The sequence below is a fragment of the Rhinopithecus bieti genome, unplaced genomic scaffold, assembly GCF_001698545.2.
Source record: "Rhinopithecus bieti isolate Rb0 unplaced genomic scaffold, ASM169854v2 scaffold_36004, whole genome shotgun sequence".
NCBI lineage: Eukaryota > Metazoa > Chordata > Mammalia > Primates > Cercopithecidae > Rhinopithecus > Rhinopithecus bieti.
Window position 1 is genome coordinate 821,255 of NW_016815976.1, and position 22,933 is coordinate 844,187.

Consider the following 22,933-nt stretch of genomic DNA (forward strand, 5'->3'; position numbering starts at 1 on the left):
AAAAGCACAAATTATGAGAAATAAGAAAGGAGGCATCACTACAGATGCTGCCTATAAATTTGACAAATAAAATGGATAAATTCCTTGAAAAAATATAACTTCTCAACACTGAACAAGGGAAAAAATGTAATGTCTGAATAGCCTTCTACATACTAAAAAAAAAAAAACTGGATCCCTAATCAAAACCTACCCACAAAGAAAACGCTAGACTTGGATGGCTTTGTTGGTGAATTCTTCCAAATACTTTAAAAATTCACTAGTAGTTCTTTCAAACATTATCAATCTTAGACTCTTTCAGAGTCTAAGAAGAAACATTTCCCAACTCATAAGACAAGCATAACTCTGATATCAAAATTTGAAGAGAACATTTCAAAATACAAAAATTTCAGACCAGTATCTCTTATGAATATAGAAGCAAAAATACTTCAGAGCCAAAAAGTAGAAACAACCCAAATGCTCACCGACTAATGAATATATAAAGTGTAGAACTTCCATATAAGAGAATGTTGTTTACCCATAAAAAAAAGAACTGAAGTACTGACTCATGCTACAACGTGGATGAACCTTGAAAACATTATGCTAAGTGAAAGAAACAACAGCAACAAAAGGTCATACATTGTATAATTCCATTTATATGTAATGTCTAGTCAGGCAAATTCATAAAAACAGGAAGTAGTAGTTGCCAGAAACTGATAGAAAGGAGAATAGAAACTGCCTGCTAATAGCTTTGGGATTTATGGAGTGACAAAAATGTTTAGTTGTATGACTTTGAGAATCTACTGGAAAGCAGTAAGTTGTATACTTTAAAAGGGTGAATTTATGGTATGTGAATTATCCCTTTTATTTTTTAAAAAAGAGAGAGTCATTTACCTACAAATAATTTTGTCTAACAACATATGGAAAGAATAAATACATAATCAACATAATTCAATATAATAAGAGAACAAAAGAAACAAAACATATGATCACTTTAATAGAAACAGGAAAAGTATTTTTAAAACTCAACAACCACTAGTGATGAAACTCCTCGATGAACCAGGAACAGATTTTACTAAATCTAATAAAGATTGTCTACAAAAAACCTACTTTTAACAGTGTATTCAATTATACTGAATGTTGAAAAATTAAATATTTCCACTTAAGCACGGGGCGAAAATGCAAGGATTTGTACTATCACCACTTCTGTTAACACAATATTGAAGGTCAGTAAGTGATGCAAATGAAATAAAAGTCATAATGGTTAAAAATTAAAAGTAAAGCATTTTTTATTTGTAGATAATTATATTTATAGAAAATACAAAATAATCCACAAGAATTAACAAGTGAATTATCAAGGTCACTGGATACAAGACTTTTAAAAATTGATCTATGAAGCACCTTATATAAACTGAAACTTTTCCATAGAAGCCAGACTCATTCTGTGTAATTAATGTAATGATACTCCCATTATGTTCAAGCATCAATGAATAAATTAGGGAGGAATAGTTGTCTCATTACTAAGCAGAAAACTTTTATTTACTTAACCTAGCCTGCTAATTAGTAATAACAAAGAGATTTTTAACAGTTCAACTTGATTTAGGGGAAAGATGCAAATAGATTTCTTATACATAGCTTCAGTCTCTTGATCTTATTTGGAAGTCTTCACGTGGGAGGAGGACTATAAATAAAGCTACCTTGGCAATGGGCAGAGCAGCAGAAGAAAAAAGAAAAGAGGGTAGGGGAACTTGGAGGGGAGCATGAGTGAGGGGAGAAGTCTCTGAAAAGTTGTGGCTATAGACCCAGCCTCATACATATCTGTACTCTAAGTAAACATAGCCTAGGTAGGCCAGGGAAACTCAAGCCTTGAAGCAATTGTAAAACTGTAATACTTTCTAATGATAGCAAGAATGACAATCTATTCATCCCAGGCCTCAGAGAACTACAAAAGGAATGAGAGCAAGCAAATAACTAGGCACACAGAGATACAAGGCACCCTGAGTGAGAACAGCAGAACAAGGCAACAGAAAGATACCCAAATAGACTTCAGATGGTGGGATTTTCTGAAAGACTGTAACAATAATATGTTTATCAAATTTAAAGAAATAAAAGACTACCGCTAAAATATCTGCAGGGAATGGGAACAACCGAGCACATTTGAAAAAAAAATCAAACTAGACATGAAAAGTAACTGACACTACAGACTCCATAGGTGGGTTTAAGTGTACAGGACACAGCTGAATAGAAAATTTAAGATCTAGAAAAGAGATCAGAAAAAAAACCTGGAATTCTTCACAGAAAGATAAAAGGCTAAAATATGTCCCTGAGACCTTTTCAAACTGAAACTTCCTTCTTCCCCATCCCAAAAGAGACAGCCCTTACTCTATCCAACAATGCACTCACTCTCATACACCAGATCCCATTTCATTCACCATCCTTGAGATTTTGCTCAACAACACATCCCTCTCTTTGTTTACCCTTTATGCTCTTTTCTGTGGTTTCTAACCTTAGAGGCCTACTGTCATTCTCCCATTCAAAAAGGGAAAAAAGTTTAAATAATCCTCTATCCCTCTTCATCACTAAATTTCTTGAAGAAAAAAATGGTCCTGGCCTGGGCAACATAGCAAGACCCCATCTCTATTAAAAAAAAAAAAAAGCCAGGCATGGTGGCATGTGCCTGTAGTCCCAGTTACTCAGATGACTGAGGTGGGAAGATCACTTCGGTTCAGGAGTTAGAGCTGCACTGAGCTACAGTCACGCCACTGCACTCCAGCCTGGATGACAAAATGAAACCCTGTCTCCAAAAAAAAAAAAAAAAAAAAGCTTCACTGTGTTGAACTTTTTAACACCTTACTATCAAACTCATGCAAGTCTGTGAGACGTCTCAATACGCAAACTTTCTAGTTGCCAATTCAACTGCCCATCTTCAGTCTTTATCCTTCACATTCTCCCACATATGATAACTACCAAACAGTGCCTACTTCTTTACATCCCTGCCCCCTGTCCAACCAGTTCTAGAACCCCTACTTTAGTGTTCCTTCTATCTCTGATGATGGTTCCTTCTCAGTCTTCTTTACTGGCTCCTTTTTCTTCCTTTTCCTGTCCCTTAAGCCTTTACTACATATACCACTTCTAATGTGAGCTGTCTGCTCATGTTCTATATTTACTTCTACACCAGTTAGTTACAAATCGTGCTCAATAAGCTATAACAACCCTAAACAATAATAGCTATTGGAGTTATTGAACATCATCAGACTGCTGGTCTAGAGCCAGTTAAGTTCTCTATCAAGGTACATCTACCATGAAAATTAGAACCTTTCCCACTACTTCAAAATCCTTTCCCTACTCATCAACTCAGAGCAGAGAATCTGACCATCTACTTAACCAATAAAACAGAGACACCATTACAAATGCACTCCCTTTACTTTTCTTCTATCCACCTTGAAATGATCTCCACCCCAGGGCCTTCTTCTATTAATTATTCCCATTCTCTCTCTCTCTTTTTTACTGTCCCTGCCCTTTTCCTTCAGTCTACTAGGTCAAGATAGGTTAAGAGTACAGAATTTAGAAACAAATGACTTGAGTTCAAATACAGGCTCTGTCATTTACCAGCACTGCGATCTTGGCAGTTACTTTAACCTCTCTGTGTCTCAGTTCTCTCATCCATAAAACAGAGTGAAAACAGTACCTCTCCCATTGGATGATGACACACTTAGAATTATGCCTGGTATTTAGTAAGTGCTAAACACATTGTTATTATTATTCCCATGCCAAATTCAAATGTCTACCTTGGTTTGGGTTTCCCCAGAAGCAGACCTCAATTCAAGAATTCAAGTGCAGTAATTATTTTGAGAGGTGATCCCAGGAAAAACGCCAGTAGGGAAAACAAGAGTAAAACAGGGAAAAGAAGGAAGTCAAGAAAGGACACATTATGAAGCCAGTTACCCTGATGGGGAACTAGGGCCTGATCCAGTGGAGAACTCTGGTAGACAGCAGAAAACATGGCTCAGTTATCCCAATGCAAGTGAGACAAAGGTATTTATCTACCAACTCCCCATCCATCACTGGTGGAAAGTTTTTCTGAAGGCATTAACTCTCTGGCATGTGTGAGTTGCCCTGCACACAGGCCAAGTGTATTTCTTTTCAGGCAGATAGTCATAGATGTTTGCAGAAGACAGTATGCAAATAGATGCCAAAGGGATATGGCTAGGACACTAAGAACATCTGCTACAGGTATCTAATCCAAAAGATAAATTAATTATTAGTCTCCTTCCTTAAGCTACTGCTTTCCTTCTTTCCCTTTAAGCACTATTAAACACTATTTCTAAATACTCCCATGTCCTGCCTCACTTTCCCACTGAAATGTGACTTCTCCCCACCTCCTGAAAAACGAGGTATAGTGAGTGGGTGTTGGTTCATTATAATTTCTTATTGCCAAATTCAAGGACCTATCTCAGATCAGTTTCACTGGCCTAAAGGAAAAGAGGCAGTTTGTGAGTGACAGTATGTTCACGAGGAGACTTTGAATATACTGAACATAATGTATCTGAACAGGACTGAGAGAATCCTAGCAGTAGACTTTTCAAAATACAGGCTAGAGCTTAAGAAAAGAGGTTTTACCTAAAAACCACACACCAGGAAATCAAATGCATATCTGAAATCATAAGCCTGAGATAATCAAAGAAGAAAATTCAGAGAGAAGAATCCCAAGAATGGACTCTTGAGAAACTAGCTCTTCCGCTCTTTCTATCCAGATGAAAGTCATTATTATATTTGCACTTGAGATCTAGTCACCTGCTAAATATATCATCAAATCCACTTTATTCCATCTATTCCCATTCTCTTTTCTCAGCATTTATTTTCACTTGTCAGAATTACTGCAACGGCCTCTTTAAAGGTAGCTCTGCTTTGGGGATCTGCTCCTTTTCATTCATCCTCTATAATGCTACTAGAGATTATCTTTATAAACTGAAAGTTTAACTCTTCCATTACATTACTTAAAAAACCTATGATTGGCCGGGCGCAGTGGCTCATGCCTATAATCTCAGTACTTTGGGAGGTCAAGGCGGGCAAATCACGAAGTAAAAAGATGGAGACCATCCTGGTCAACATGGTGAAACCCCATCTCTACTAAAAATACAAAACTTAGCTGGGAGTGGTGGCGGGTGCCTGTAGTCCCAGCAACGCAGGAGGCTGAGGCAGAAGAATCTCTTGAACTCAGGAGGTGGAGGTTACAGTGAGCCAAGATCACCCCACTGCACTCCAGCCTGGCAACAGAGTGAGACTCTGTCTCAAAAAAAAAAAAAAAAAAAAAAAAAATAAGAAAACAAAAAACAAACAAAAAAACCTTATGATTGTTCCACACTATTTTCAAATAAAGCAATACATGGAACATAATAACCTGGTCCTAACGTATCTTTCTAGTCATATCTCCCACCTCCTCATTCGCATACACCCCGCTCCCTACATTTCAGCTATTTCCAACATTTCTGTTTTGCACTTCTTTGATTTTTATCCCTGAATTCACAATGTAGCTCCAGCAACTATTACCACCTACTCAGGGGTCAGCAAAATATAGTCTACATGCCAAAAACAGCTTCCTGTCTATCTTTGTAAATAAAGTGATATCAGAACACAGCAATGCTTATCCATTTACATATATTGTCTATGGTTGCTTTCAAACTAAAGAACAGAGCTGCATAGTTGCAACAGAGACTCTATGGCCCATAAAGTCTAAGTTATTTACTATTTGGTCATATAAATATGTCATATATATGATTATAGACACATATGATATCAAACAGTATCTCATATATATATACAAATATATATATATATAATTGGATTCCCAGAAGGAAATAAGAAATTGAGTCTGAAATAATATTTGAGGAAATAAAGACCAAAATTTGCAAGTTAAATAAAAATTAACATCACACAGATCTAAGAAACTCAGTGGATACCAAGCAGGAGACACACACACACACACACACACACACACACACACACACAAACACACCATATTTAGGTACAATACAGTCAAGCTGCTAAAAATCAATAAAAAGGGAAATCTTTTTTAAAAGCCAGATAAGACAGTTCCGGTTCCAGCACATTGGCATAAACCCCAAAACGGCCTATTTTCCCTACTGTTTACAACTACTTTGGGCAAAATTTTTAAAAAGACAGAAAAAATACTTCAGAACTCCGAAAAACAAATAAAAGCAAATTCTAGAGGGGAGTCAAAACTTGGAAAAGTGATCCACAGAAGAGTAAATTTCCCAGTTTGGTTGTTTTTCTCCTTTCACTAACAGCTTTGCCTGAAGGCCAGGAAGAGATCACTGCATTACAGGGCCACAACCCAGAAGCGAAAAGTCCAAGTTAAAACTCTTTCTGGCCAGAGGAACTGAGAAAAGAAACTGATATGATGGAAAATGTGCTGGAAGTCCTGAAAAAGAGAAAGACACAGAAAGGGATCCCCTAAACAACAAAAAACACAGCATCCTCCAGGGAATTATAATAAACCCCAGAGTTTACAAAATATAACATTAACCACGTCTAAGATACAACTCCAAATTCTCACAATGCAAAAGAAAAATGTGAACAACTTCAAGGGAAGAGACAATCAAAAGATGCCAACCCTAAGACGATGCACGTGTTGTAATTATCCAACAATGACTGGAAAGTAACCACTATATGCTACATCGAGGAAAGATAAGGACAACTGAATGGCATGGAAAGAGGTTCTCCGCAGAGAAAAAGACGTTTTTTTTTTGTTTTTTGTTTTTTTTTACATTTAACCAAATGTAAATGTTAAAAGTGAAATAAACACTACATAAAAAGTTCACTGGTTGGGCTCAATAAGAAAATGGAGATGAGAGAAAAGAGTCTGTGAACTTGAATGGGTATCAATAAAATAATCTAATCTGAAAACAGAGAAAAAAATTGATAGGAGGAGACTGAACAGTCAGAGGCCTGTGAAACAATCTCAAAAGTTTTATCATAATCGCCGCGAGATTCTTGAAAGGTTAAGAAGAAAGACACAATGGCAGAAAACATTCTAAACTCAGTGAAAGCCAAACATTTACCGATTTGAGAAGCGCAGTACTCTCCAAAGAGAATAAACTCAAAGAAAATGACTAGACACACATTAAATTAAACTGCTGAAAACCAAAAACAAAGAAAAAAGTTTTGAAAGCAGCTAGAAAACAATTACACACTACATAGAGGGGAATAAAGTTTACATTACAAAGATTTTTAACCAGAAATCAGAGAAGTGAAAAGACAGCTAAATGGCATCATTAAGGTGCTCAAGGAAGCAAGTATCTACTCAGAATTATCTATCCACCTAAAATATCCTTTAGGAATGAAAGTAAAATAAACACATTCTCAAAGAAAAACAAAGAGAATGTATCCCCAGCAGATTGATCTGCCAGAAAAGCTAAGGTCAACATTAGGCTGAAAGGAAATGCTGTATCTTCAGGAAAGAAGAAAGAGCAATAGAAACAATATATAGGAAAACACAAAATACTAGATTTTTCCTTTAAGTTCTAAAAAGTATACGTGACTGTCAACAACAAAAACTATAACATTGGTGAGGTTTGCAAAGTATAGTATGCATGACAACTATAACATAAAGGTCTGTGGGGGAGGAGAGAATAAAAGGATCTGTATGGTTGCAATGTTTCTGTGTTTTAAGTGAATTCGTATAATAATAACCCTAAGTAGCCTGTAAAAAGTTAGGTATGCATACTGTAATCCCTAGGGCATAAAAAAATACAGAGAGATATCGCAGAAAAGACCAACAGATCAACTAAAATGAAATACTAAAAAATAATCCAAAAGAAGGCAGAAGAGGAAGAAAGGAACAAAAAAAGAGAAACAGAAGACAATAAAGTGGCAGACCTATCACTGTTGATATGGTAAATATGTCAATAATTAATCATGTTAAATATTAATGATCTAAACACTCCAATTGAAAGGCAAAAATTGACAGTGGATTTCTTTTTTTAAGGGCAAGAGTCTGTACTAGTTGCCTAAGAGGAGAAACTTTAAATATAAAAACATAAACATCCAAACAACACTTATCATCCAACTTTAACTGACATTTAGAGAACTTTATGTCCAAAGATGACCGAACACATTCTTTTCAAGCGTGTATGATACAATCACCAAGACAGAACATATCCTGGGCAATAAAACAAATCTCAATAAATGTTAAAGATCAAAATCATACAAGGTTTACATTAGAAAGTAAAAACAATAATATACTAATATGTAAGAAAACACCGTATCTGAAAGTTATAATAATTTTAAACAACAAACTGGAAAATAATTTGAACTAAATGACAAATATATAGCAATCAAAATTTGTGGGATGTAACTAAAGCACAGTCTAGATAAAAATTCATAGCTTTAAATACTTATATTGGAAGAAAAATTTAAAATCAATGGCCTAGCATTCCACCTTAAGAAATTAGAACGCCGGGCGCGGTGGCTCAAGCCTGTAATCCCAGCACTTTGGGAGGCCGAGACGGGCGGATCACGAGGTCAGGAGATCGAGACCATCCTGGCTAACACGGTGAAACCCCGTCTCTACTAAAATACAAAACTAGCCGGGCGAGGTGGCGGGCGCCTGTAGTCCCAGCTACTCGGGAGGCTGAGGCAGGAGAATGGCGTAAACCCAGGAGGCGGAGCTTGCAGTGAGCTGAGATCCGGCCACTGCACTCCAGCCTGGGCCACAGAGCGAGACTCCGTCTCAGAAAAAAAAAAAAAAAAAAAAAAAAAAAAATTAGAACAAACAGCAAAGTAAACTTAAAGTAGAAAGAAATAAATTACAATAATGATGGAAAAGCCAATGAAATAGAAAACAGATCAATATAGAGAAAATGAAGAAAGCCAAAAGTTGGTTCTTTGGACCACTTACAAACAAATGAATCCAGAAACAAACCTTACACCCTCACAAAAATTAACTCAAAATGGAAAACGGACTTTATAAGTAAAATGCAAAACTATAAACCTCTTAGAAAATAACACAGGAGAAAACCTAGATGACTTTTTAGATACAACACCAAGGTACAATCCATTAAAAAAAATTAATAAGCTGAATATTAAAATTAAAAACTTCTGTTCTGCAAAAGACAATGCCAAGAGAATGAGAAGGCAAGGCACAGACTGGAAGAAAATATTTGCAAAAGACACATCTGATAAAGGACTGTTATCCAAAATACCAAGAAATTTTTTCCCCATCTCCTCAGTCATACCCTCACAGAATACCAAGAACTTTCAAAACTCTAACAATAAGAAAACAAACAACTCAATTAAAAATGGGGCAAAGACCTTAACAGACATCTCACCGAACAAGATACATAGATGGCAAATAAGCATATGAAAAGATGTCCCACATCATATGTCATCAGAGAAATGCAAAAAAACAACGAGATTCTACTACACGCCTATCAGAATGGCCAAAATCCAGAACACAGACAACATCAAATGTTGGTGAGGATTTAATGCAACTCTCATTTATTGCTGGTGGAAATGAAAACTGAAACAGCCACTCTGTAAGACAGTTTGGTGATTTCCTACAAAAACTAAACGTACTCTTAGCACAGGATCCCACAATCACTCTTTTTGGTATTAACCCAAAGGAGCTGAAAACATATCCACTAGACCTAACCATTCCCCAATGTATATGTACTTCAAAACATCATGCTGTACATTATAAAAACATACAATGTTACTTGTCAATTTCTAAAAAAGAAAATTTATGTCCACACAAAAACCTGCACACAGATGTTTATAGCAGCTTTATCCATAATTGCCAAAACTTGGAAGCAACCAAATTGTCCTCCAAATTCACCAAATTGTAGGTGAGCAGATAAATAAACTGTGGTACATCTAGATGGTGGATTATTCAGCGGTAAGAAATGAGCTATCAAGCCACACACAAAAAAAGAATGAACCTAAATGCACATTACTAAGTGAAGGAAACCAATCTGAAAAGGCCATATACTGTGTGATTTCAACTATGTGACATTCTGGAAAAGGCAAAACCATGGAGACAGTAAATGATTACCTGGGGTTGAGTGGTAGAGAAACAGGAATAGGTGGAGCACAGATGATATTGAGGACAGTGAAAATATTCTGTATGATACTACAGTGATAAATACATGTCATTATACATTTTTCTGAACCCAAAAAATGTATAACCCCAAGAGTGAACCCTAATGTAAACTCTGGACTTGAAGGTGATTATGATGTGTCAGTGGAGGTTCAACAACAGCCACAAAAATGCCACTCTGGTGGGGGATGTTGATATGGATGAGGCTATGCATGAGTGGGGTAAAGGGATATAGGGAAAATCTCTGTACCTTCTTCTCAATTTTGCTATGAACTTAAGACTGCTCTTCAAAGACATTAAAAAAAAAAAAAAAAAAGAGGAGGGAGTTATTACAATAGATCCCATAGACCTTAAAGGATAATAAGAGAATGCTATGGATAACTTCACACTAAAAACTTCAACAACTTAGATGAAATGAATGAATTTCTCCAAAAAAAATGTACCAAAATTGACAGGAGTAACAACAGAAAATCTGAATAACCCTCTATCTGTTCAAGAAAGTGAATTTGTCAAAAGCTTCCCCAAAATAAAATTCCAGGACCAGATGGTGCCACTGGTGAATTCTATCAAACATTCAGGAAGAAATAACAACAATCTTACCCAAACGTTTTAAAAATTGAGTAGCATTGGGTAGGGTAGGATTACTATGTAACTCACTTTATGAGACGAGGATAACTAATTCTAAAGCCTGACAGAATTACCAAGAAAAAAAAAAAAAAGATTACAGACCAATATCCCTCACGAATATAAACCTGAAGATTCTTAGCAAAATATCAGCAAATCAAATTCAGTAATATATTCCAAATACGATGGTTTTATCTCAGGAATGCAAAGTTGATTTAACATTCAAAAACTAATTAATGTAATTCAATTTTCCTTCGTTCTTTTACTATATGATCATTTTAACAGGTGGAGGAAAAGCATTTGACAAAATTCAATACACATTTATAATTAAAAACTATCAGCAGGCTGGGAGTGATGGCTCACGCCTATAATCCCAGCACTTTCAGAGTCTGACGCAGGTGGATCACTTGAGGTCAGGAGTTCAAGACCAGAGTGGCCAACATGGTGAAACCTCGTCTCTACTAAAAATACAAAAATTAGTCAGGCATGGTGGCACGTGCCTGTAATCCCAGCTACTCAGGAAGCTGAGGCAGGAGAATTGCTGGATCCTGGGAGGCAGAGGCTGCAGTGAGCCAAGATTATGCCACTGCACTCCAGCCTGGGCAACAGAGCGAAGCTCTGTCTCAAAAAATAAAATAAAATAAAATATAAAAAATAAAAACTATCAGCAAAGTAGGAATACTAGGGAATATCTTCAAATTGATAAAGGCCATTGAAACACCTACAGCTAATATCATACTTAATGATTAAAAAAACTGTAAGATTAATTTATAGTTGTTTTTCTCTCAGATTGAAAACAAGGAAGAATGAGGCTTTTCTAATTTGAATAAAGTAGGTGCTGAGGGGTAGGGAACCTAGAGATCAGAAAGAAGGACAATATGATTATTTACACAGAACATCCCAGGGAATTTACAAGACCATTAAAATTAATATATGAGCTTAAAAAGATCAGAGATACAAAGTTAACATACAAAAGCAACTGTATTGTTATACATTCATATCAAACAACTGAAAAATAGGAAAAACTAGTTATAGTAGCACTAAAAACCATAAAATGCCCCGATCAACCAGTTCATGCAGGCTGCCCTCAAGAATGATCCATCACCTAGGGCAAGGCAGCTCTCTTCAGCCAAAGGCAATGCCCACATTGGAACTACGCAAGAGTCTGTAGCCAACCAATGTTCCCAGCAGTTGTGGAGGAATGAGCACATCAGTGCTGGGCAGGGGCTCTGAGTTCCACACTACAAGATTCACTATATTTTGCCTATTATATGATTAGGATTCACTTGCTTCAAATAAGGCATGGAAAAAGTTCCTCCAGAATTCTGGTGAGTGTCATTTCCTGGAGAAACTTTCCAGAGGAAGGAAAGTGGGTCAAACCACAGTCCCAGCCACTACAGATGGTAAAATTGATATTGACAACCCTTCTCTACTAGCCATTCTAGATTCCTTTAATCTATGACTGGTATATCTGCTGGTCCAGGTGGCTGACTTCATGGGGTGGTCATTGGGCCTTTCTCATGTCCATTTATCAGAAACACTGGACAAGGAAGTACCAAGAGACACCTACCTATAGATCACCCGTGTGCCAAACCTCCATGCTCCATTGTGGAACACAGCCCTATCTCCTCCACATGAACAAGGACATTAACTCTGTCCAAATGTTGACTTTTTTTTTTTTTTTTTTTTGAGACAGAGTCTTGCTCTGTTGCCCAGGCTGGAGTGCAGTGGCGCAATCTCAGCTCACTGCAACCTCCACATCCGAGGTTCAAGCAATTCTCCTGCTTCAGCCTCCCAATTAGCTGGGACCACACCTGGCTAATTGTTCTGTATTTTTAGTAGAGACAGGGTCTCACCATGTTGACCAGGCTGGTTTCGAACTCCTGACCTTAAGTGATCCACTCGCCTCGGCCTCCCAAAGTGCTGGGATTACAGGCGTGAGCCACCATGCCTGACCTGGTGACTTCTTTATTTAGCAAAGGAGACCCAAATCCCAGGGGCAGCTGTAGCTTAAAATAGAACAAGATTCTCATAGCGCCCTCTGTTGGAAACGTTTCTCTTCTGAGAACCAGGATCTTTTAACCCCTAGCCATCAGAGCTATAGAGATAGCAAGCAGAAACTGCCCAGGTGAATCACAGAGTGATGCTATACAGAGCCACTCCTACTTTCATGTGTTCTTCCTACTGGGAACACTGGAGAATGGGCACTTCACCCTTACAGGGTATCATGCCCAAACTCTAGGATCTCATCATCAGTTGTGCCATCAAAGGACTGTTTTACTGCTCTATCAAGTCATCAGCTTCTGGATGGTTGGTGCAACATGGGACAAACGATTCTCCTACTCTATAAAAGTGGGTTCCGGCCAGGTGCGGTGGCTCACGCCTGTAATGCCAGCACTCTGGAAGGCCGAGGTGGCCGGATCACGAGGTCAGGAGTTCAAGACCATCCTGGCCCACATGGTGAAACCCCGTCTCCACTAAAAACACAAAAATTAGCCGGGTGTGGTGATGTGCGCCTATAGTCCCAGCTACTCAGGAGGCTGAGGTAGGAGAATTGCTTGAACCCGGGAGGCAGAGGTTGCAGTCAGCTGAGATCATGCCATTGTACTCCAGCTTGGGAAACAGAGCGAGACTCCATCTCAAAAAATAAACTAAAGTAAATAAATAAGAGTGGGTTCCTTAGTCTGAAATGATCCCTGTGCTGGAGGATCAAACATCCTGCAAGCCCTCAAACAGTAGTCCTGGGTGAGACCCTGCTAGAAAGACAAATTCAGACCCAGAATATGTTTCAAATCCAATCTAAATGAATCACAGTCCTTTCCACAGGATAAGGACTGGTTGGCCTGCTTGAAGGATGATTGGTCTCTGCTGCTGTCAGGCTGGATATTCAGCAGCAGCAGTTGCTAGATCAGCACTGGTGAATGAAAATCCTTTTATTGGGCCCATGCACAGCCATCATCAGTAATTTTTCCATGCACTCACAGTCCAAAAGAAATACCAAACAGTAGTGTTTATTAAGTAGTTAGATCCAAATAATAAGAATTCATGTCCTAACAAATGAGTAGACATTTGAGAAAATAACACGTATAAATTGGAAGAAAAAAATATTTTTGTTTCCTTCTTAAAAACTATAAATACTGGGTCAGGCGCAGTGGCTCACGCCTGTAATCCCAGCACTTCGGGAGGCTGAGGTGACCGAATCCCGAGGTCAGGAGTTCGAGACCAGCCTGACCAATATGGTGAAACCCTGTCTCTAGTAAAATACAAAATTAGCTGGGTGTGGGGCGTATGCCTGTAATCCCAGCTACTCAGGAGGCTGAGGCAGGAGAATCACTTGAACCCGGGAGGCGGAGGTTGCAGTGAGCTGAGATCGCGCCACTGCACTCCAGCCTGGGCGACAGAGCGAGACTCTGTCTCAAAACAAACAAACAACTTCAATTACTTGATAATAGGACATGTGTGCCTGTTAGACACAGAACAACTTGTCAAACTTGAAATCAGACTGAACACACCACCCTCCTTTCCTGTTCCACACTGATTTTTGTGCAGTGCTTGATCTGTATCACAACTAGTAAAAATCCAACCCTGCAAAAATATGACATCATCAAAAGGAATATAGCATGAGCTAATATCAAAACTGTGAACTACCTCGAGCTAGTAGTTTGTGACAGATATTGCTGTGTTTCCTTTAAAATTATGAAATATCCCATGGTATTCTTGTGTGTCCGTGCTAGTGCTTTGGGGTGCCTCAGTGCAGTTTGGGAACGTGTGTGTGTGTACAGTCCGTTCCTCTCTTCGCAGATCCAGCACCCCGAACTAGGTGTTCTTGTGACTTAACCCTAGTTGTTGGTTTGGTGATAGCCAGCAGGGGAGACAGGAGGAGCTGGGGTTAAGAGGGACAGCACAATCTTCAAGCAACTACCCTCTAGCTAGCAGAAGAAGGCCACTTCTGCAGGCCCAAAGGGTTAAGAGGAATCTGGGGTTTCAGGGTTTTCAAGTGCACTCAGATGCCCCATCCTAAGGGTCAGGATTCCTTCCCAACCAGAACACTGACCTCAGCATAGCTGAGAGAGAATTCTACCCACCCTGGTGCTCTGCTACCCTTAAAATTAAGTTTTGGGTCTAATCCTTAGATTTTTCCTCTTACTGTATATACGTTTCTTTACATGCTGCTAAATAAATTTCCTTTTACATTCTGCCCCCAATTATCTTCCACCTTGCATCATCTTTCTCCAGTCTATCAATGTTATTTACCAAAAGCCATCTGATGATTGTCCTCACAATTAATTTTTCTGAACTTCTCAAAAGCCTAGTGTACCCACCAGCGCATTACCTTCCACAGAAATAGCATTCCAATTCACCACCAGTGAAAGTTTTAACACTTCGCATAACTATAGTGCATGCCAAGCGTTATCAGTATTAGTGCTCCATCTAGCACCAGAATCGATTCTCATTGCCAGCCAGCCAATAATCCAGCTTCAAAACCTCACTATAAAGTCTACTTTCTGAGACCACTCCTGGCACCAACTATTTTGGGTAGTAGGATTCCCAGGAAACAGACTCTCAAATGCAGATGTGCACACCAGAAGTTTATTGGGGAGTGCTCTCCGAACCAAAAACTGTGGGGCAGTGAAAGATATAAGACTGAACAGAGGAAGGAGCTGATCTGCAATGCAGTCACAGGAAGGCCTCAGCCAGACCCATGGGGGAGCTCTCTGATGTTGGGATACACTTCAAGGTTGGCCTGTCTTACAGCAAAAGTGCCAGGCATTTATATTTCTACACTGTATAGATATTAGATGTAAACTGCCCCTGAAGAGGAGGCATGACTTTGGGGGAGGTAACTCTTGGCTCAGGGCAATGCGTGGAGTTGGACTCAGCTGCAATCGGTTTTAGCTGCCAATATTCCCAACAGCTAGGGGAACATGTGCCTGAAAGTGGGATCTGAATGGCTAACCACAGCACCTGCCACACTACCACTGGACTATTACATCAATTTGGCTAATGAGGGAAGAGAATTAAGCATTTATGCTGCTTTATTAGGAGAAACTACATTTCATTGACATTCAGTGAAGGCAAACTCTTCTTTGCAGAAGAGTCCCAGCTAATAAATATAGAAGAAATAACAGAAATATTTTTTAATTCATCATTTTGCAAACCCTAATGAAATTATTGACTCAGACAAGGTTATCAAAAAATGCTAAAAGCATTAGGTAAAAGATATTCACAATGTGCTCAAGTTTTTACCCTGTGAGTACTTGCTCTTTACAAATGGAAAAAAGATACATTTACAGAGATGAAATCTAGTAGGTACCGTCTTACCCAAGTAATCAGATTTAACGTATTAAATAGTGAGACAAACTCACAACCTCTGGATGGAATGCAACATGCAGTACCCAGCACCATATACAATATTCTTGCTAAAACATTTCTAACCAACACCCAATAAACCCTTAAGGTCTAACTTCCACTTACAGGAAATACAGATAAAAGACAGAAAGATGAACAATACCTGGGGGCGCTGCCCTTAAGGAGCTAGATTTATATGACATTCTAGAAGAGGTAAAATGTTAGTGACAGATTTGCGGTGGTCAGGAACCAGGGGTAGGAGGGTCTGACGGAACTTTTTATTTGAAATGATGGAAACAGTTTATACTTGACTATGGTGATGGTTTCAGGATTCTTCAAATGAACATTTAAAGAGGATGAATTTTATTATATGTAAATTAAACCTCAATTAACCTAACCCCTCCTCAGAAAACCTAAATGTTTAATCTGGTTTTTAAGAAAAAAAGTGAGGCTATTCTGCTGATTTTTTAAACAAATATTTTAAAGGACAAAAGTATTTTAGATTGATATTTTATTTTCCTCTTAAGCCCAAAGGCAAGATTTTTCTCTTCTCTTGAGTTAGGAAACTAATTCATTTCACATTTCTACTTACCAGTATACCAACAGAGCAGTTTTGCCTTAACATGTGTTTATACCCATACACATTTCATTGATGTAACAGCGACATGAAGAAAAATTACTACCTATGCACAAATACAAATGCACACATACAGATTCAATCCCACATTACTTCCTGACATACTCCTGCAATAAGTAACGTCTCTTCATAGCTTAAAACCATCAAGGGTGATCAGTGTCTACTGAATAAAATCTAACTCTTACCTTGGTCTTCAAGATGCCCCATCCTAGCCAAAGCCTCCATTTCCAGAATGAATTCCACTATTGTTCTTCATGACACCTGCAATCTAGCTCTAACAGATTATCTACATACAAACTGCTGTTATCTACATACAAACTGTGCTTTCCTATCTCTGCCCACGCTTTTGAGCCAGCTTAGAATGCCATGGCTTTGTCATACTAGGTTCTACTTTCTTGGTCATTTCATTTAACACTTCTATAAGCATCTGCCTTTGTATCTTACACTCCCAGATAAACAATAAACTCAAGTCTAGAATCTGTGTTTTATGAATTTGTGTCTTATAAATTTTTATAGGGCTAATGGTTAGTGCCAAGTAATAATCCCTGAACAAGCTGAGCATGGTGGCTCACACCCGTAATCCCAACACTTTGGGAGGCGGAGGTGGGAGGATCACTTAAGCTCAGGAGTTCAAGACCAGTCTTGACAACATGGTGAGACTCTGTGTCTACAAAAAATAATAAAACAAGCCGGGCGTGGTGGTGCATGCCTGTAGTCCCTGGAGCAAACTGAGGCAGGAAGATCACTTGAGCCCAAGAGGTTGAGGCTGCAGTGAGCCACGTTCGCACCACTGCACTGCAGCCTGTCTCAAAATAAATAAAATAATCCCTGAAGTTTTGCTAAAATGACTACTTAACCTCTTACAACCAAAATCCCATGCATCTGAAGGATGGACTCAAATACCATTTCTAACAAGAAAGAGATAAAGCAGCTGAAAGGACTACGGGGGTTAAATTTAGATTCCCCATTTTGGTCACAATCCCCTCTGTTGTTTTCAGTAACATTGTTCTTCTACGACTTCAGGACCCAGATACCCTGACTCCTCTTTATCTTCCAGTCTATCAGTTCCCTCTTGGCATCACTTTCCTTTTTACCATATGGTCAAACACTGTCCCCAAAACCTTCCTTTTATTTTTTCTTTAACCCTAAATCAACTCAACTAGGTTTTCTCCATTTCTATTTTGTGTGGAGAAAACATACAGTGCCATACTGATTGGAATTTTAAATGTGATTTTAATAATAACAGGTAACATTTAATGGGCACTTACCAGGTGCAGACATAATGTCCTTTTGATAACGCTATAAAGTTTCAAGTAAAGAAACAGACAAAGAAAGTCTAATTAACTTCCCCAATTTAACACAAATAGAAAAAGGGAGATGTAGCATTTGAAGGGAGTCTACCTCCAGAGCTCTAACATTTAGCCACTGTGCTATGGTGCCTCCCAAGTGCATGGCTATACCGCCATTCACATTCAGAACAGATCAAACATTCCTTTATACATTTTCTGTCCAACCCCTTTTCCCCAAGAGAATGTTCCGATTTTGATTGGCCTCATTCATCCAAAAATATATCTATTCAGTCATTGGATAAATGAAAGAGTTATTCCCACATTCTACACAGTCATTGAGACCAAAAATAAAAGAGTAAGACATGATCCTTGCCTTCTCTTCAAGTCCCCAAAACCCTCACTCTCAGCAAAAAAAAAAAAAAAAAAAAAAAAAAGTAACTAATATTTCATAGCACTCAACATGCCAACATGCCAAGCACATACATTGATTTAATCTACAAAACAATTCACGTATTATGATCCCCATTCTACATATTTAAAAAACTGAGGCATAGAAGTTATGTAACATACTCAAGGTTACACAGCTAGCAAATGACAAAACCAGGATGCAAAACCAGTCTAGCTTCTGTGTCCAAGCTCTTAACCACTTTGCTAGACTGTCATCAAAGTCACTGAGTCCATTAGGTTTGAAACTCTCAACTTCTCAACTGTACACCTAAAGCAAAGAGTAATTAATTCATTCGACATTGACTGATAACTCACTCATCATGTTTTTGTTCCTTGAACACAGGCTTGTTCCCATCTTAAGGCCTTTATAAATTCCCAGAACATTCTTCCTCTACATCTGCCTCCTCATCATTGCAATCCAATTTAAATGCCAACTCTCAAAGCGACATTTCCTGACCATGTTACCTAAAATAGCCCCACTACAAATTGCCCTATCACCTGAAATAGGTTTTATTGGCTTCACAGTCACTTATTACTAAGTGAAATTATGAGTTGTCTATTTCTCGCATTGGAGTGGATTTTTCAAGACAGCAGAGACCTTGTCTATCTTGCTCACCGCTACCTCTTCAGCACCTGCAATAGTGCCTGGCACAGAGCAGGCACTTCATGTTTACAGAATTCATGCCAAAAAATGTGCTAGACATTGGGATTTTCAAAACGAACAGGATATGATTCCTATCCTCAATAAACTCCCAGTCTTTATATTTACAAGTACTTACCTCCACTCCTTCTATGTTAACTGCTCCTTTTTTCAATTGCTAACCTCTCCACCTGTCACCTTTATTCTGTCCCTGAGATCCCTTTGACCTTTTCCTATCAATTATCCCCTCTCACTTCTTCACTCTGTCTCTCCACTTAGCCTCCCATATTCACATATCCCACCCAACCTCCTATATTTGAATATCCTTCCCTCAACTTTGAAATCCCCTTGAGTTACCAAAAACACATTCCATTCACTCCTCACCACATCCCTCTATTCTCACCACTTCCTCAAAAGTTATCAATCACCTGAACACTGTTCTCACTTTCTTCACCATTTACCACTTCTGAGAATTTTCAATCCACTCTCCTAGAGCCACAGAGGCTACTGTCTCATGATTTTCTTCTTAATTTTGATTTTGTTTCCTTCACTGTCTCCTTTCTCTCACACCTTTAAACCTGATGCTCACTATAGCATCATTCTCTATACTTCCTCCATTCAGTCTAAATGATCTCATCTTCTCCTCTAACTCAACTAGTGTCCCTATACAAATAATTCTATCATTCATTCACAGTTGAAACCCCAGTTCTACTTTCCCCAACATCTTTAATAAGAAATGTGATTTAATTCTTAAATCATCAATAGAGAAGTTGCAGGCTACTTTTTGTAATAAAATAATGTGCACTTTAATAAACAATAATGTGTTGAACAAGCATTAGCAGGCAATATCATAATGTAAGGCTGATTTCCATGAGTAGTTCTCGAAATACTTGAACTAATTCTTCATTACTTTTCATTGACAGCTTGTACAAAAATGGACCAAAGGCTAAAAAATCATTCACAAATGTTATGTGATTAATCTATGTTAATTTTGTCTAAAACTGTTAATATAGTTCTAGATACACAGAAATCATATTACACTAGTAGTAGAAAGTCAAAACAGGAATATACCAGTCACAAATTATTAAATAAGTCTGGAAACCATATGCAAAATAAATTTAAATTCTTTGAGAGGAGTTTGTAAAGATGTTCCTGCGGTGCCATAATTTAGAGATCTGCAGATCAAAATTATACCTAATTATCAGGGCAAATTGTCTCATGTGGTTTTATGCTATTTTCAAAAACATTAGCAAAAACAGACTTGTACCATTCTGGCCTTCAGTTCAGATAGCAAAAAGTAGTTACACACGTTTACATCCATATGGTAAAACTACTCCTGTGCCCAATCCTGTAAACAATCACAGACATGAAAAGACTGGTTAACCTATAAAAAGCGTGAGCGAAGCTCCATCTTTACAACTCTCTCCAACAGATAAGCCATAATACATAGTGATAAACTACAAATACCTGACTTACTGCCTCGTCCCTTTCATAATGGCAGAAAAAGACATCTAACAATTGCCTAATAAGTTGCACATTCAATAAATAACAGTAAACTCTTTAACTCATTTTGACAGTTTCCTACTATGTTTTCCCCATGTACTGCAAGAAGCTGTGGGAAAAAAAGATGAAGCCAACTCCCAATTACCACTGTCAAAGCTGGTGAAACAAGTCAGTCACCATCCTGCAGGGTATGCGGCATGCAAGGGCATGGAAAAGAAAACAATAGGAGAGCCCTCAGAAAAAAAAAAAAAGCACCCACATTTTAAGAAAAAGAAAATGAAACTAACTGAACATCTACATCAAGGAAGCTGAAGGTGTAGTGAGCCTAAGCAAAAGAGAGAGATCTACGCGCTATTCAGATTTTCTAGCTAGTGGCCGTTGAACGCTGTACCAGCTGTCATATTCTGAAGTTCTGCAGTTTTCTCCTTTTCCCTACAAAACCCTCTCTACTCTAAAGCCTGTAAGTAACAGAGGAAATCGAACAGAGGATGAAGAGAAATGGCCGATAGGACATCAGATCACAAGAGTAACTGCAACCTCATTTCGAGAAGACCAAAAGGCCCCGTCATCAAAGTACAGCTCTAAAAATCTCAATCAGACACCTTTCGCATCTACATAGATCTCCGTCTGCGTCCCTTATTCATAAATCTTTTCAAACCAGACCTCACGCCTATCCCTCGGGCCTGCCTATCCAAAACTCAACCAATCTATACCATGACTCGTGAAAGGCAGATTGAAGGGAGGTGGAAAGGGCTGGAAGGAATGTCATGGGAGAGGGGGCACGTGCGAATAACACTGCGGCAGAGACACTGAAAATGCCACTTCCCTTGCCACTCTTGCCATTCTCTTCGTGTATCATCCTCTTACCCACTCTACCCATGCCACCTCCTACCTCAACGATACACACACGTGTCACAGCCGGCCAGCACCATCGCCTTTTCCAGGATCACAGGCTCCCCTGCCACTCCTCACTATCCCCCTACATAGGCGCGCGCGCGCACACACACACTCACACACATACACACACTTAGAGCAGAAACTGCAGCCACCGCACCCTCCTATCTCGATAAGCGCTCCTACCAGCCGACATCCAGAGCGGGTTGAAAGCTCAGTAAATGCGCAGGTACACACACGCACGCACACACACACGCGGTTGCACGCGCGGCATGGGGCGCAAGGAAGGGCACCCTGGGGACGCACCTGGAGGCTGGGTGTCCAGCGCTGCCGCCCCCCTGGTCCCTGTCATTGAGCGCAGCTGTATAAATCCTCCGGTAGCGGTCGGCCAGGGCCCGGCCTGACAGCAGCAGCTGGTAGTGACCCCGGGAGTCCGCGGCGGGTAGCCCCAACCCCAGCCCTGCCGCAGCCACGGAGCCGTCGGGAACCGGCATGAACAGCGCCCCCGGCGCCGGGGAGGAAGAGAAGGTGGCGGCTGGGTAGAATCCGTCCCCGCCAAGCCCCGAGGAGGCGGCGGCGGGGGAGGCAGTCGCTGCGCACATCATCATCCTCGCCGCCGCCGCCGCCTCGTCCCCGCGGGCCAGGCGGGCAGACACGCGCGCGCACACACAGCCCTTTTCCAACGACGACTGCTCCGGCGGCGGCCTCTGGCTCCCGCAGCAGGGAGACTACAAAGACAGCGACCTCCTTCTCCTCCTCCTTCTTCTCCTCCTCCCCCCCGCGCCGCCCTCGCCGCTACTGGGACCGCTCATCTAACCCCGCCACCCCGGGAGTGTGAGGAGGAGGCGGTGCCGCCACTGCCGCCGCCACCACTGCTACCACCGCCCGGGCTACCCGCAATGGGAAGCTGCCGGCCTCACAGAGCATGCGCCACTCCTCGCACATGCTCAGTAACTGCAGCCCCTTTCCCTCCCCACCCCCTCTCCGCCACCACTCCCTCCGCCTCGGGGCGGTTGGGTGGTGCGGAATCCGAAGCAATCCACTTCTCCGGGTTTTACTGGCAGCTTGAGGAAGAGTAAGGAGAGTGCTGGGGAGGCTATCAGCTGCTGGCTTTTGACTTCAGGTTCCCTCCAGGTGGAAGAACAAGGACCAGAAAGCAAGAGGGAACGTGCCCATCGACCGAGGAGGAGTGGCACGCACTCCTGCTACCTCATCCCTAAGGCTCTGCTCCCAACAGGAAGATTTTCTGTGAACTGTGCTGGTTAACTGTGCTGAGTTTAAGGCAGAGAAAACCATCCCAATTAGAAGTGCCTTTAGAGATCTTATTTTAGATGGTTTTTGTCATTAGGATTTAAGCTTGTTTAACATAGCTTTTACTTACAAAGAGAGGTAGTAATCTAGCACATTCTTTTTTTGTGTGTGAAAGTAGAATTAACAGATAGGCTAGTATTTACAAG

The 22,933-nt window shown here is 39.8% G+C and overlaps 1 protein-coding gene across 1 annotated transcript in view; it reads right to left on the reverse strand.

The window, feature by feature from the left end:
- Nucleotides 1–22,359, reverse strand: part of MYCBP2 (MYC binding protein 2) — a 300,774-nt gene extending 278,415 nt beyond the window's left edge. The window contains 1 exon segment of the mRNA XM_017854221.1: nt 21,783–22,359. Within this exon segment, the coding sequence (XP_017709710.1) occupies nt 21,783–22,084 (302 nt within the window). The 5' untranslated portion in view covers nt 22,085–22,359.
- Nucleotides 22,360–22,933: the final 574 nt, after the last annotated feature.